A 15,815-nucleotide genomic window follows, 5' to 3' on the forward strand; every position below is an offset into this window, starting at 1 on the left:
GGTATATCATTAGAGCAAAGTCTTTTGTGAATAGGACCTTAAAGCAGGGCAAATTGCGGGTGCTAATGCAGCGCAATTCACAGCGCTATTTGCGGGCGCAATCTGTTCTTTGTGGATTTACCCCTAAGGATCTTACCAAGAAATGTTCTTATTTCTAACCTAAAAATGCCATTACACCTGATAACACACATCACTTAAAAATGTAGGTGTTTTTCCCTCGTGTTTCAATGAAACTTTCATTTGTGTCAAGCACATTTTAAATTCTAGTTAAGTTTTAAGTTAAAGTATAAGATTTTGAGTTTTGGCAGTGTTGTTGAAAACTACCCAGTTAGCTTTATTACGTTTTTATTTTTCACCCTCATCGCTCTACAGCTCTGTGTTTTTACAGATTAAATGCATCGACAGTCGTCTCCCACACTTTTGGAGGGACATTTTCTGCCTTTTCTTTTAGTTAAAACCAAACATATCCGCCTATTTCTTCTTCCTTTACGTGCGCGGCGTCAGCGAGTTGACGCATTAAACCTAGTCCGGGCCAAATACCGGCAAAATTAAACGATTCCTCGAGGCAGAGAACATTCCTCCATCATTTTTTGTAATGAATTACTGGAATATTATTGGAGGAATGGTTTCAGCCCTAGTCACGTTTGTCCTGCTGCCAGAGTGATGGTTCAGAACCGGGCCGTGCGACGGTAACGGTTCAGAACCGGGCCGTGTGACGGTAACGGTTCAGAACCGGGACGTGTGACGCTCTTCACCTCCGACTCCTGGTAGAAGCTCAGCAGAGCCTTCAGCCGCGAGAACTTCTGCTGCTCTTCAGACCGTTCTCCACCAGCAGCTCCAGCAGTTCCAGCAGCCAGCAACCTGTTTATTTATTCACACACACACACACGCACGCACGCACGCACGCACGCACGCACGCACGCACGCACGCACGCACGCACGCACGCACGCACGCACGCACGCACGCACGCACGCACGCACGCACGCACGCACGCACGCACGCGCGCGCACACACACACACACACACACATGTGAATTGTTCTCCTGGAGAATCAAAAGCTTATGGTCGGAGCCAATGAACATAAATACATTAGACAGGAATACAACATGCACTTACACTTATACAGGACTGTCTCAGAAATGTATAATATTGTGATAAAGTTCTTTATTTTCTGTAATGCAATAAAAAAAAAAAAATGTCATCCATTCTGGATTCATTACAAATCAACTGAAATATTGCAAGCCTTTTATTATTTTAATATTGATGATTATGGTTTACAGTTTAAGAAAACTCAAATATCCTATCTCAAAAAATTAGAATATTCTGTGAATCTTAATCTTAAACTGTAAACCATAATCAGCAATATTAAAATAATAAAAGGCTTGTAATATTTCAGTTGATTTGTAATGAATCCAGAATGTATGACTTTTTTGTTATTTTAATTGCATTACAGAAAATAAAGAACTTGATCACAATATTCTAATTTTCTGAGACAGTCCTGTATACACACTCAACAATACAACATGCACTTTACACTAGACTACCACTTACATTACGACATAACATTACAAACACTTGAACACATGAAACATTTTGTGATCCCGGAGTTTACATATGAGCTTAACAATTGTTTCTTTAACTGGCGTTTGAATCTGCAGATGGACTGTGACTTTTTAAGGCTCATTCAACTCGTTCCAGATCTGTGTTTCCCCGACACACAACACTCATATTTGTTCCCACAAGTTTACGTTGTTTTCCTACAATAAGGTGTTTATGTCTCGTATTGTGGGTGTGCTGGGGACCAATGGAGATTGGGATGAGTGGAGTTAGTCTGTGATTCAAACCTGAGACCACCTGATAAATTGTACAGGCATTATGGAAGTAGTTCTATTCTTTAAGGTGAAGAACTTCTTCTTCCGGCTCTCAGCGAAGGCGGACGCTTTTTCTGTTCCTCTCCTTATCAACCTTCCCTGCTTTTGCTTGTCTCGTCTTCAGAGTTCTCTTCTTTTCACTCCTCCGAAATTTACAATTATGGAATTGATCAACTGGTCTCTCAGCACAATTGCCGATCGCTCCAGTCACAATCTCCCTGGTGGAATGTAAACAAGATGACTCTGCCCCCACTAACCCTCCCCTCTCAGGAACATCTGTGGACCTGTTTCAGAACTGACCGAGCCGCCTGATAACATCAAGGACATTTGGCTGAGAGCAGCTCTGGGCGGGGGTTCACGGACGGACTCATCGCACACACCACCGCACACACAAACACTCGCTCGGGTTCGAGCGCCACGAAGGCTGCGGCCCTCACTTGGATGAACTGTGCCCGGGATCCCCCCCCCCCCCCGACTTGCCCACCCCCCATACACACAAGCTATGATGTTGTTCCGTTGTGTGTATGTTGCTTTTCTGTGCTGAGGTGTTTTTTTGCACCTTGACACCAGGTATTAATACACAGTGTGAAGATGCCTTTTTTTTCCCTCCTCCTCCATCCCAGTGTCATCCTTCCTCTAAAAAATGGCGTCCGTATCAATGGTGCCATCGGTGTGAACCGGAGTCAAGTTCTCTGATTTATGTCTGACCTGGCAATAAAGCTTTTCCTGATTCTGATTCTGATTCTGATTCTGATACCATAGTGGGCAAACAGGTGGCGAGTTGGTGAGTTAAATCCAGTCCAGGAGATGAAACGGATCATTTTTTTCAGTAAAACTTCTCATTTTTTTAGATGACTAGGATAAGTAAGTATTACACCAAATAAATATTACAGTAATTTAAATGTGGTTCAACCTGGGAACCACAAACCAGATCTGCTGCAGAAACCCGGCGGGTCGTTGTTCTCCCGGTGACGGAGGTGTTTTTAGTGACGGAGGTGACGGAGATGTTTTTAGTGACGGAGGTGACGGTACCTGGAGTAGAGCAGCTCTCCTGCCACCACCGCTAGAGGGCGCTGTGACGAGTAAACCAGCTGCAGGAGCTGCTGGTAGTCGTCCTCGGAGAGAAGATCATCAGACGTCCTGCAGTTAAGAACCGTGGAGACACAGAAGAGAAGAACGTCAGGATGAAGAAGAGCAGACGGTGATGAAGAAGAGCAGACGTGTGGATGAAGAAGAGCAGAAAGAAGAGCAGACTCATGGAAGTCCCACCTGGAGATGTTCAGCAGCAGCTTCAGCGTCTGCAGCGCCACCTCGTTGTCCTTGTCCAGCGTCATGGAGATCATCCGGTCCTGGAACAAAAACAGGTTAGTTCTGGAGATCATCCGGTCCTGGAACAAACACAGGTTAGTTCTGGAGATCATCCGGTCCTGGAACAGACACGGGTTAGGAGGTTCTGGGGCCTCATTTATAAAAGAGTGTGTAGGATTCATACTAAAAGTGCACGTAAACCCAAAAGCCGAAAATGGCGTGCGCAAAAAAAAATCCGGATTTATAAAACGGTGTGCACGCAATGTTCGCTTTATAAACCACAGTCCAGCTGGAAGGTTGCGCAGGTGAATTCTCCTCATACCCCGCCCTCTACAAGCCCACTTCATACCATTAATGGTTAATGCAAACAACATGATGACTGTATTTGCATCTTCCGGCTCTCGGTGAAGGCGGACGCTTTTCTGCTCCCTCTCGCTCCCTATCTGCCCTGCCGCTGCTTTTTCTCCTGTCTTGTCTTTTTAGAGCCTCTCCTTTTCACTCCTCCGAAACTCTACAATCATGGAATTGATTAACTGGTCTCTCAGCATAATTGACCAAATTTTTGCGACGAGAAGTCAGGGGGTAAGGGAGCCCTCCTGCCCCGATGGGATGTTTTTTTCTGGATACACAATGGATTCCTGGAAACATTGGAAGCCGTTGTGTTTGGTGATTCTGTCTGTCGAGGACGTTGAAGATGCTTCAAAATTGGATTTATGATAGCAGGATTTCTTCTAATTGGAGTGGGGAGATTCCTAGTATATCGACAAACACGTAAGTCGTTGACAGCTGTTCTGGCTCTTTCAGAGCTGCCGGACGTGGATGAAGGGACAAGCAAGGTGATCAACGCTCAGACTTTAACGTTGGGAGAGCTAAACCGCAACCTGGATGTGATTCTTGAACAGAATCGCAGGCTGGCGGCGTCTTTGAGCTCATTGGCAAGATGGAGAAGACCTTGGAGAAGTTGGAAGCTCGGCTTGGCGGGAATTGAATTGATCACAAATTCATCTGATTGGAGTCGCCATTGATGAACCAGAGACTGAAGGCAGACGGAAAATTGAGTCTGCCTGTTTTCTTTCAATATAATTGTTGATCCTATAATCTGGCCTTGACAGGGCGGTTTGGCCGATCGCTCCGGTCACAATCTCCCTGGTGGAATGTAAACAAGGTGACTCTGCCCCCACTAACCCTCCCCTCTCAGGAACATCTGTGGACCTGTTTCAGAACTGACCGAGCCGTCTGATAACATCAAGGACATTGGCTGAGAGCAGCTCTGGGGAAGTTTCACAGACTCATCGCTCACACACACTTGCTGATAAACACACCTCCCTCAACTCAACGCCTTCCCGCCCCCCCCCCCCCCCTTATCAGCCCCCCCACAACGCAGTCTCCGGGTTTCGAGCGCCACGAAGCCGCGGCAATCACTTGGATGAACTTTTTTTTATATATATAATGAGTTTTACGTGCGCTTGCGTGAAACCTTCAAGGCTGATTTATGGTTCCGCGTTACACCGTTGTTTTAGGCCAGGACCAGGTCTGAGCAGGACCAGGTCTAGACCAGGACCAGGTTTAGACCAGGACCAGGACCAGGTGTAGACCAGGACCAGGACCAGACCAGACCAGGACCAGGAGGAGCAGCACCTTGAAGCGGCTGGTGAACAGGTCCAGCTTGGGCAGCAGCAGAGAATCTCCGTAGAGGTTCTGGAGACCCGCCACGCTCCGGAGACGCACGTCCGCCGTCTGGAAGGAGACGCAGAAGATCAGATCAGAGTCAGACCAGGACCTGGTCTAGACCAGATCAGAGTCCAGTCTAGAATACCCCCCCCCTCAGGTTTTACCCCCCCCACCTTGTCGTGCAGCATCCAGCCCAGGTACTTCAGGTAACTGTCGTTCAGGAACACGGAGCTGCTCAGCTTCATCCACAAGGACAGTTCCTCCACGCAGAGAGACCGGATCTCCGGGAGCACGTCCCTGCATGAACACACACACACACACGCACACACACACATACATATGAATATACACACACACACACACACACACACACTCTCCAGCCCCCCCTCCTCCCTACCGGTATCTCTTGAGGAACACGCCCTTGAAGACGACGTCCATCATGCTCTCCACCTCCGCCTGCTGCTCCTGCAGCTGAGTGAAACAACAGAGGACCGGCATCATTATTCAGATCAGTATCATTATTCACATCAATATCATTATCCAAAAATCATGACGTTTTTGTATCACGAAATTTCGTGGCACGATATATTGTTACACCCCTACTTATCTGTAATATTTTGTTTGTGAAAAAGGCAGCGAAGTCATTGCAGGCCATTTCAGACAGCAGTTCAGGGGGGATTGAGACTGTGGGGTTGGTCAGTCTGTACCACAGAAAACATTATTACTGTTTCTATCAATAATCTCTGACAAATATGATTGGGGTGATAGAATCAATAACAGTCACAACATTGGAACTGAAACTGTTAACGAGGTCATCAACTAGAACTGAGGGAAGGGTTGGTGATGGTCTAAACCCCTGGGTGAATAATGCACAGGTGTTTTCATAGGATTGGCAACGGTGGCCATTTTAAACACAGTAGTGATCAGAAAGAGCAACATCGTTCACCACAACCTCTGGGATATTTAAACATTTGGAAGATAATTAAATCTAATACGTGTCCTCTGTTATGTGTTGGATTGTGACATGCTGGTAAAGCCCAAAATTATCAGGAATATTTAAAAGTTCCTTAGCACAGCCATCTTTAGGATTATCAACATGAATTGTTGATAATGAGGTTGGAATCGTTCTCACACCAACCCCCCCCGTCTCCCCCGTCTCCCCCGGCCCCCCGGCCCCCGTTACCTCGGTGATCTTCCTCTGGATCTTGTCCAGCTGTGCGCTCCTCTGTCTGCCCGTCTTGGTCTTCTGGACGTCCAACAGTTTCTGGCTGTTCTCCACGCCGCCGGCCAGGCTGAGGGCGACGCCCACCAGGGCGGTGAGCAGCTTCACGGCTGCAGGGAGGAGAGAGCTGGTTAGAGGAGCAGCTTCACGGCTGATGGGAGGAGAGAGAGCTGGTTAGAGTAGCAGCTTCACGGCTGATGGGAGGAGAGAGAGCTGGTTAGAGTAGCAGAGAGGAGCAGAGGTGGTTAAGCTTGAGTTCTGGTTCTGCATCAAAACGACGCCGTGCATACGGCGTGTGGTACGCGTCAATGCAGAACACACGCCGTCACTGACGTCACCTCCCGAAAATTGTAACTCTGCGTCGAGGTCGCAGACCACACGCAGACGAGAGGGCTGTGATTGGTTCACTTGGAAGCAACGCATTTCCAGTTTCCGGTTTGAAGCAGTCGTGAACTTTCAGCGCTCTTTTGTCTCACCTGCCAGCGTACAGGTGTCTCACCTGCCAGCGTACAGGTGTCTCACCTGCCAGCATACAGGTGTCTCACCTGTGTACAGGTGTCTCACCTGCCAGCGTACAGGTGTCTCACCTGCCAGCGTACAGGTGTCTCACCTGCCAGCGTACAGGTGTCTCACCTGCGTACAGGTGTCTCACCTGCCAGCGTACAGGTGTCTCACCTGCCAGCGTACAGGTGTCTCACCTGCCAGCGTACAGGTGTCTCACCTGCCAGCGTACAGGTGTGCCTGAAGGCCCGGATGTAGGAGTCCGACAGCTCGGTCAGCAGGGAGATCAGCGTGTTCATCAGGTAGCCGTCGAACAGGACGCCGCGCTGACACTGGGACACCAGGACCGAGACGAAGTCGCAGAACTCGGAGTGGAACCAGCGGCCGTACGGGCCGGACTGCACCAGAGGGTACTCGGCCGTGTCCTGCAGAGACACGGAGGAACAGAGAAACAAACCTTCAGGGAGGAGGTTCCAGCTGGAACCTTCAGGATAATTGGAATTATGATAGCAGGATTTCTTCTGATCATCCTCTTGATCGGAGGGGGGGGATTACTTGTGTATGGACAAACGCGTAATACGTTGACAGCTGTTCTGGCTCTTTCAGAGCAGCCGGACGTGGCTGAAGGGTCAAGCAAGGCGACCAATGCTCAGACTCTGACACTGGGAGAGCAGGGCCATAAGCTAGATGCGATTCTCGAACAGAATCGCAGGTTAGCGGCGGTCTTTGAGCTCATTGGCAAAATTGACAACACCTTGGAGAAGTTGGAAGCTCGGCTTGGCGGGAAGTGATCACAAATTCGTCTGATTGGAGTCGCCATTGATGAACCAGAGACTAAAGGCAGACTGAAAATTACTGGAGTCTGCCTGCCTTCAAGAAATTGTTGATTCTTTAATTTGCCCTTGACAGAGCGGCTTGGCAGGCCTCTCCGGTCACAATCTCCCTGGAGGAATGTAAACAAGATGACTCTGCCCCCCAGTTAACCCTCCCCTCTCCCACGACAAAACATCTGTGGACTTGTTTACAGAACTGTACCGAGCCGTCTGATAAGATCAAGGACACTGGCTGAGGAGCAGCTCTGAGCGAAGGTTCACAGACTTACCGCACACACACACACACACTCACTGATAACCACACATCTTCAACGCCTTCCCTGGCCCCCCTCTTATCAGCCCCCCTGACACGGACGTCGGGTTTGAGCACCAGCTGCCGCGGCCCTCACTTGGATGAACTGTGCCGGGACCCCCCCCCCCCGACTTGCCCATACCAAACATACCCATAAGCTATGATGTTGTTTTGTTTGTGTATGTTTTTGATGTCTGTTGAGCTGTGTGCTGCTGAGGCGTTTTTTGCACCTTAATACGGTGTATATACTCAGTGTGAAGATGTATTTTTTTTCTGATGCTGAAACCACTAACAACTAACTCTGGCCGGAACAACAACAACTTCGCCGGCAGGAGCTTCCGCCATTTTTTCGTAGCGGTGTATCGCTACGAAACTCCTTCTCTGAGTTGCTGAGGAGAGACCACCTTACAAATGTTAAAGCAAGAAAAGTTCCACTTTAGTTCCACTTTAAACTGACCTAACCTTAATCCTAATTCACCCTAACCTGACCTGACTTGACCCAAGCTTAACCAAACCTAACTCAGTCCTAAACTTACCCTAAACCCTGACCTAACTCTAACCTAACCTGACCGTACAGGAAGTACCGACCGTGTCCAGGGGCCATGTGACCGTCAGGATCCAGGGAAACGCCAGGAACTTCTTATACTGGAGACCAGCGTCCTGGAGAAACATGAGATAGAGACATGGACATGAGACATGCTCCGGTAGGACAGCATGGTGCACGTGTCCCCTCACCTCGTCCAGCGTCTCCACCATCTTGCTCTGGACGTCTCCATCCTCTTCACTCCGACATATTTCTGCTGCCACCAGACCTGAGAGGACAGGGACACGTGAGGGACACGAGAGGGACACGAGAGGGACATGTGAGGGACACGTGAGGGACACGTGAGGGACATGTGAGGGACACGTGAGGGACAGGTGAACGACATGTGACGGACACAAGAGGGACAGGTGAGGGACATGTGAGGGACACGAGAGGGACATGTGAAGGACATGTGAAGGACATGTGACGGACACGAGAGGGACAGGTGAGGGACAGGTGAGGGACGTGTGAGGGACAGGTGAGGGACGTGTGAGGGACACGAGAGGGACACGTGAGGGACAGGTGAAGGACATGTGACGGACACGAGAGGGACACGTGAGGGACACGTGAGGGACACGAGAGGGACATGTGAGGGACACGAGAGGGACGTGTGAGGGACAGGTGAGGGACATGTGACGGACACGAGAGGGACACGTGAGGGACACGAGAGGGACACGAGAGGGACATGTGAGGGACACGCAGAGCCGGATGAACGCAAAGGCAAACTAGGCATGTGCCTAGGGCCTGATTGGCAGGGGAGGGGCCCAGACAGAGCCTGTGCATTATTACTATATTTAGTATGCATACATATATATACGCATACATACGCATACACATACAGACATACATACTACAGTACACTTCTTATTTAACTATTCAATTTAATCAACACATTTAATTAAGATTTTCTGCAAAATGCAATAGCTTAAAACATTTATCTTATTTTACTCTGTTTACATAGCAATGCTGACACCTATTGGTGATTAACTGGTACTAATACCTTAACAATGATACTCGCAATCGATAAGATAAGGATAATTTAATAGAGCGATGTAATAACGTATAAATAATAAAAATCAAAAAATGGTCTGATAGACTGTTTAATAAACAACACATGACTTATTTTAGAATACAAAGAACCAACTTCACTATGACTATGCTATGTAAAATGTGAATTAACTTTTATTAGTAACTTTGGTAAGTTTAAGATTTCATAAATAACATCGATGGAGGGGGCCCAAAAATCACAGTCTGCCTAGTGTAGTCCATTTATTTAATCCAGCTCTGGGGACACGTGAGGGACACGTGAGGGACACGTGACCTTCAGGGTCCCCGGCCGGGGGGGACGTGGGGACGTGGGGACGTGTCCTCACCTTTGCATCCCGAGCACTGGATGAAGAAGCTGATGAGGTCCAGCAGGGACGAGTCTCTGTCCCCCCCGTAGGCCTGGACCCAGTCCTCGATCACCGCCTGGGGACACGGAGGGGACGGGTTATGTCCTGCTTCAGGTTTGAGAAGAGGGAGACATGAAGGAGACGTCCCTCTAGGACAGACGTCCCTCTAGGACAGACGTCCCTCCAGGTCTGCTCCCCTTTAGGCCCTGTCCCCCCCTAGTCCTACTTTTCAGTCCTACCCCTAAATGTTCCCGTGAGGGCAGTGGTTCCAATTCCTCTTTCCACCTAGGGGGAGTGGAGAAAACGAGTGTAGTCTCTGAATCTGTCCCTACGGATCGAGGGATTTCCGATCCTCACTAGCTGATCTAGGGACAGAAAAATTACCCAGAATGCTTTTCGTCGTCATTTGCGGACTGAATCCAAAAAAAAACATGGCGGAAATTTCTTATTTTTTTGTGAATAAAATCTATATTTTGAGTTATTTTCTGCATAAAAATGAGTTTTGATTACATTTGTAGAGAGAAATATATATTTTACTTTCATAATATTCACTCAGTGAATGAACATAATCACTCGCTTGCCCGTTGTTGCGAAGTCTTTTCAGATCTCGCCAGAATAAAGGCTGATTTATGGTTCCGCGTTACACCAACGCAGAGCTACGCCATAGGTTACACGGCGACGTGCGCCGTACGCCGTACCCTACGCCGTACCCTACGCCGTAGGCTCTGCATCGATTTAACGCGGAACCATAAATCAGCTCCGGAGCCGGCAGCCGGCCGTTCTCATCTCGAAATTTTCTGAGCAAATTTCTTAACAAGCGTAGCTACAACTGTTAGATTTCATCTATTAAACCAACATTTATTTTCCTAAATGATTTATTTCAACCAGCGGTAATTCTCCATGAGCTAAATTTAGGGGTGGTGCTGAAAGTAGGAGTAGTGGGAGTTTTGGGACAGACCTGGGAAGATTCAAGGGCCCTAAAATCTGTGGCTTCTTTTTAGGGCTAGTGGTAGAAAGTAGGGGGTGTGTTGGGATTGGCCCTTAGTCTGCAGCAGAAGGAGACAGGTGTGTCCCAGGAGGAGGACAGGTGTGTCCCGGGAGGAGGACGTCCTCACCTGCATGGCGCTGCGTCCCATGGTGACCACCTGGAACAGGGTGACGGCCTCGGCGTCCCTCTGTCCTCGTCCCGCTCCGCCGCCGCGCGCTCGCTTGGTCTTGAAGTTCTCGGAGAAACGGTGAGGTCTCTTCCTCCGTCTCTGCAGGGGGATAGGAGGGGGACTAGATTAGATCCACCAACACGTCCCTAAGTTCCCTGAGACGGGACTTTCTGTCCCTGAAACGGGACTTCTGTCCCTGACGGTCCTACTCCTGTCCAAACGTGTCTCCCAGAGACGTCCAGCACCCACCACCTTCTGCTGGTTCTCCGTCCCCGAGTCCTCCTCCGACTGATTGACAGCTCCAGACGAGGACGCCTCCGCATCACCGGTGGCTCTGGGGACAAACACTGAGATGAGGACACGTCTGAGGACGTGGACGTGTCCATGAACATGTTTATAAACGTCTCCACGAACGTGTCTATGAACGTATCCTTTAACGTGTCCTCTAGTGCAGTGGTTCCCAACCTTTTTTCCCTGTTCCCCCTTCTTGTGTCTAACACCAGCCGGGTCCCCGACCCGTACGTACTAGCACCAATAGAGTAAAGTTATGCGTTACAAACCTTTAATTGAAAAAATGAACATTAATTATGTTTTTTTTAAACATTTCTCTTTGGTTTACCCTGTACAGATATGACTTTGTCTTTCTCACTTCATTTTGTGTCACCAATGTATAAAATACGGACAGAAAATAATTGCAAGGACATAAAAATATTTCTGAAAAATGTCTCTTTTAATATGAGAGCAACATTTATTAACATTTTTCCTTTAACAACCTGTCGGAGTAGTAGTATGATTAAATGTTGGATAATGATATAATAATAAGTTATTACGTTTTATCACGTATGTTAAATGTATAAACTGATGTTTGTTGCCACACAGGACTATGTGCTGGCACTATGCTGTGCCGAAAGCAAATTCTGCCGACTTGTTGTGCAGTCCTTAATAAATTTATTTATTTAACCTTTATTTAACCAGGCAAGCAGATTAAGAACAAATTTCTTATTTACAAATGCAGCCTAGGGGGGTAAGGGGAGGGAGCTAAGATGAAAAAACAAGGTTATATAAATACACAAAAAGACATTAAAACATAATACAAAAGATAAAACAATTAATCAAGTAAAACAGTCAGTATGCCTGAAGGAGGACTAAAGACAAGTGCAGGAGTCGGTTGTACTTAATAGAAGATGTAGTTTGAAGGTGGAGATGGAAGTGAGAACAGAAAGTTTAAGGGTTTTTTGTAGGGTGTTCCAGTCATAGGCTGCAGCGAACCGGAAGGCATTGCGCCCAAAGGTGGTGCGGACTTTGGGAATGGAGAGATTGATGAAGGCGCTGGACCTTAGAGTGCGGGCAGGTTGTGAGAGGTGCAGAAGAGAGGAGAGGTAGGGAGGAGTAATGCCGAGGATAGATTTAAAGATGAGCAGAAACCAGTGATGGAGCCGTCTGGTGTGAAGGGAGGTCCAGTCTACCAGGTTATAGAGGTCGCAGTGGTGAGTGGTGAAAGGAGCCCCAGTTGCAAAACGGATGGCGGAATGATGGAGTGGGTCCAGTTTACTCAGAGTAGAGTGAGGTGCGATTCTGTAAATGGTGTCACCGTAATCGAAAATGGGCAGAATGGTCATTTTGACAAGTGAGTGTTTGGCTGCACGGGTGAAGGAGGTCTTGTTCCGGTAAAGAAAGCTCAGACGAGCTTTGACTTTGGACTGTAGGTGTTTGATGTGGGTGGAGAAAGAGAGGGACGAGTCCAACCAGAGGCCAAGGTATTTGTAGGTGGATACGAACTCTAGTTCAGAGCCGTCAGCGCAGAACAATTTAGGAACAGTGGTGGGAGTGTGTTTCCGGACAAAGACAATGCATTTTGTTTTTTTGGTGTTGAGGCGGAGCTGGAGACTGTGGAAGTGCTGTTCAACGGAAGTGAGGCTGTGTTGTAGTGTGGCTGCAGCGGACTGGAGGGACGGGCCCTCAGAGTAAAGGATGGTGTCATCGGCATATAGATGGATTCTTGAGTTGCCGGCAAACCTGGTTATGTCATTGATGTAGATGGAGAATAGTGTTGGGCCTAAAATGGAACCCTGAGGAACCCCTTTGGTGATGGTGAGAGGGGCTGATATGAAATTTTCAGATTTGACTTGCTGGACTCTGTGGTGTAGATAGCTGGAGAACCAGTTGCAGGAGTGGGGTGAAAGACCAATGTTGGAGAGCCTCTGCAGGAGTATGGGGTGGGTGACGGAGTCAAAGGCCTTGGAGAGATCAATGAAGGCAGCGATGCAGGTCTGCTTGGAGTCCAGAGAGGAGACAATGTCATCCAGGACCTTCAGTGTAGCAGTGGTGCATCCATGACCTGGCCTAAATCCAGACTGTGAGGAGGACAAGATGTTGTTGGAGGTTAGGAAGTCGCTGAGTTGTTTGTGAACCAGTTTCTCGAAGACCTTGGCCAGGCACGGCAGGATGGAGATAGGCCTATAGCAGTTGGGGTCAGAGCTGGAGCCCCCTTTGAAGAGGGGGAAAACGAGAGCAGATTTCCAGTCTATGGGAAAGGTGGACTGATCCAGAGACATGTTGAAGAGCCGTGTGATGGGAACCGTAATGGCAGGAGCAGCTGCTTTTAAGAATCTGGGGTCGAGCCCATCAGAACCAGCTGACTTATTGGAGTCTAGCTTGGAGAGATTCTCTAAGACTTCAGAAGTCAAGATGGGTCTGAAGGAGAAAGTGCCAGAGCTGGTGGATGTGGGTGAGGGTGGAGGAGGAGGAGAGTGAGCAGCAGTGGAGGGTTTAGTAGATAAAACATGAGCTGAATTAACAAAGTGCTGATTGAAGAGGGAAGCCATGAGAGACTTGTCAGTAACAACAGTGTTGTCAAAGGTCAAAGCATTAGGAAGGTGGGGAGAAGTGAGCTTATTTTCCATGGATTTAACCGTTTTCCAAAACTTCTTGGCATCAGAGCCACAGGATGCAAATTTATCTATAAAATGAGTGACTTTGGCTTTTCTGACGGCCTGAGTGCATTTATTTCTGCATTGCCGAAAGGCGAGCCAATCGGCTGGAGACTGGGAAGAGCGGGCATTTCGCCATAAAGTGTTCTTCTGGCGGATTAAGGCAGCAAGATCACGGGAAAACCAGGGGCTGAAACGATTCTTAATCCGTAATTTTATAAGAGGGGCGTGTTTATTAACAATCTGACTGAATGTTGATTTGAAAGAGGACCAGGCCATCTCAACAGTAGGGAGAGAATTCATTTTATCCCAGCTCACTGCAGCAGAGTCATGGAGAAAGGCTTCTGGGTCGAAGTTCTTCAGGGAACGTTTGGATACGATCACAGGTGGGCGCTTGACTGAGGAACTGGAGCGTGTGCAGGCAATAGCACAGTGGTCACTCAGGTCTTGACTGAAGACACCAGATTTATAATTAGAGGGGGTGTTCGTGAGGATAACATCAATCAGCGTAGCAGAAGAGGGAGATTTTAGATTGAATCTGGTGGGCTCAGAAATAATTTGGTAGAGGTTTAGGGCGTCAAACTGCTGAACGACCAGATCTGGGGGGTTTGTCATGTCCCAATTCAGGTCCCCTAGTAAAATGAACTCAGAAGAGATGTGAGGGGCCAAAAGTTCACTAAGAACAGTTAGAGAACAAAGTGGGGCAGAGGGTGGTCTGTAGCAGACAGCAACTGAGAGAGAGAAGTTATTGCACAATTTGATCTTCAATACTAACAGTTCAAGTAGCTTAGGAACAGATTTTGACAGAGAAACAGTGCATTGCAGATGCTCTTTAACATAGAGAGCGACCCCACCTCCTTTAGTAGCTCGGTCCTGGCGAAAAATATTATAACCTGGTATTAAAATGTCAGAATTAGCGATGTTTTTCTTAAGCCAAGACTCAGAGATAGCAAGAACATCAGGTGTAACCGTGTGAACCCAGGTTTTCAACAGATCGAGTTTGGGTAGCAGGCTGCGAATGTTAATATGCATGAAGCCCATACATGTGCGGTCACAGAAATCATTAAAGGTCAGGATAGGGACAGCATGCATAGTACTAACTGGGCCCGGGTTGGGGTGTATATTCCCTGAGATAAATAACATGAGAATGATTATGATGCGCCTAAGAACAGAGCGAGAGCATGTTTTTCGATAAATTAATTGAATTGAGTCATTTTAAAATACTACGTGGGTTTATACAGACTTGGATTACAGTATTCCATTAGATGTGTTATTATGATTTTTTATTTATTTAAATATAATTTTTACAACTGCATATCCTCAAAGCAGACAAAGTCCCCCCCCCCCCCCAGAGATCTCTGGCGCCCCTGGGGGGGCCCGGACCCCAGGTTAAGAGACACTGATCTAATGTGTCCACAAACATGTTTATAAACAAGTCAATCAATGAATGTTTCCTCAGATCTCACCTCTCCTCCGAGGACCCGGATGAAGCAGCAGCCGACGCTTCGGGAATCATCTTGGACCTGGACCAGGACCTGGACCTCAGCGGGACCTCAGCAGGACCTCAGCAGGACCTCAGCAGGACCTGGACCTCCACCAGGACCTCAGCAGGACCTCAGCAGGACCTGGACCTCCACCAGGACCTCCACCTGGACCTGGACCTCCACCAGGACCTCAGCAGGACCTGGACCTCCACCAGGACCTCAGCAGGACCTGGAACTCCACCAGGACCTCCACCAGGACCTGGACACAAGAGGAAGAGTGCAAATAGATGTTACTCCAGGGGACGAGGCTCATGCACGTGTTTAAATATTTTATATATATTATATATTCCTCCTGCAGCTGTGAGACTACACAACCAGCACTGCTCACAGTAGACCACAAACATAACAACCTGACAATAAATATACAAACTAGAAAATAATGTGCAATATCATTCTCTGCAACGTGCAATTATGTAAATAACATCTGTAAATATCCGTCTGTTATTTTTTATATACTAGTATTTCTTATTATTTATTTTTCTTCTCCTTCTTCTTCTTCTTATTATTA

The 15,815-nt window shown here is 47.8% G+C and overlaps 1 protein-coding gene across 1 annotated transcript in view; it reads right to left on the minus strand.

The window, feature by feature from the left end:
• Positions 1–15,294, minus strand: part of LOC133446612 (cohesin subunit SA-2-like) — a 40,925-nt gene extending 25,631 nt beyond the window's left edge. The window contains exons 1-14 of the mRNA XM_061724685.1: positions 15,230–15,294; positions 11,083–11,167; positions 10,792–10,932; positions 9,656–9,752; positions 8,435–8,511; positions 8,288–8,359; positions 6,795–6,999; positions 6,035–6,183; positions 5,249–5,322; positions 5,025–5,148; positions 4,819–4,917; positions 3,142–3,221; positions 2,905–3,012; positions 756–861 (exon numbers count right to left, since the gene is read on the minus strand). Of these exons, the coding sequence (XP_061580669.1) occupies positions 756–861; positions 2,905–3,012; positions 3,142–3,221; positions 4,819–4,917; positions 5,025–5,148; positions 5,249–5,322; positions 6,035–6,183; positions 6,795–6,999; positions 8,288–8,359; positions 8,435–8,511; positions 9,656–9,752; positions 10,792–10,932; positions 11,083–11,167; positions 15,230–15,279 (1,467 nt within the window). The 5' untranslated portion in view covers positions 15,280–15,294. The remainder of the gene's footprint in view (positions 1–755; positions 862–2,904; positions 3,013–3,141; positions 3,222–4,818; positions 4,918–5,024; positions 5,149–5,248; positions 5,323–6,034; positions 6,184–6,794; positions 7,000–8,287; positions 8,360–8,434; positions 8,512–9,655; positions 9,753–10,791; positions 10,933–11,082; positions 11,168–15,229) is intronic.
• Between the last annotated feature and the right edge of the window lie 521 nt (positions 15,295–15,815).

This window comes from Cololabis saira, chromosome 6, assembly GCF_033807715.1.
Source record: "Cololabis saira isolate AMF1-May2022 chromosome 6, fColSai1.1, whole genome shotgun sequence".
Classification (NCBI taxonomy): domain Eukaryota; kingdom Metazoa; phylum Chordata; class Actinopteri; order Beloniformes; family Belonidae; genus Cololabis; species Cololabis saira.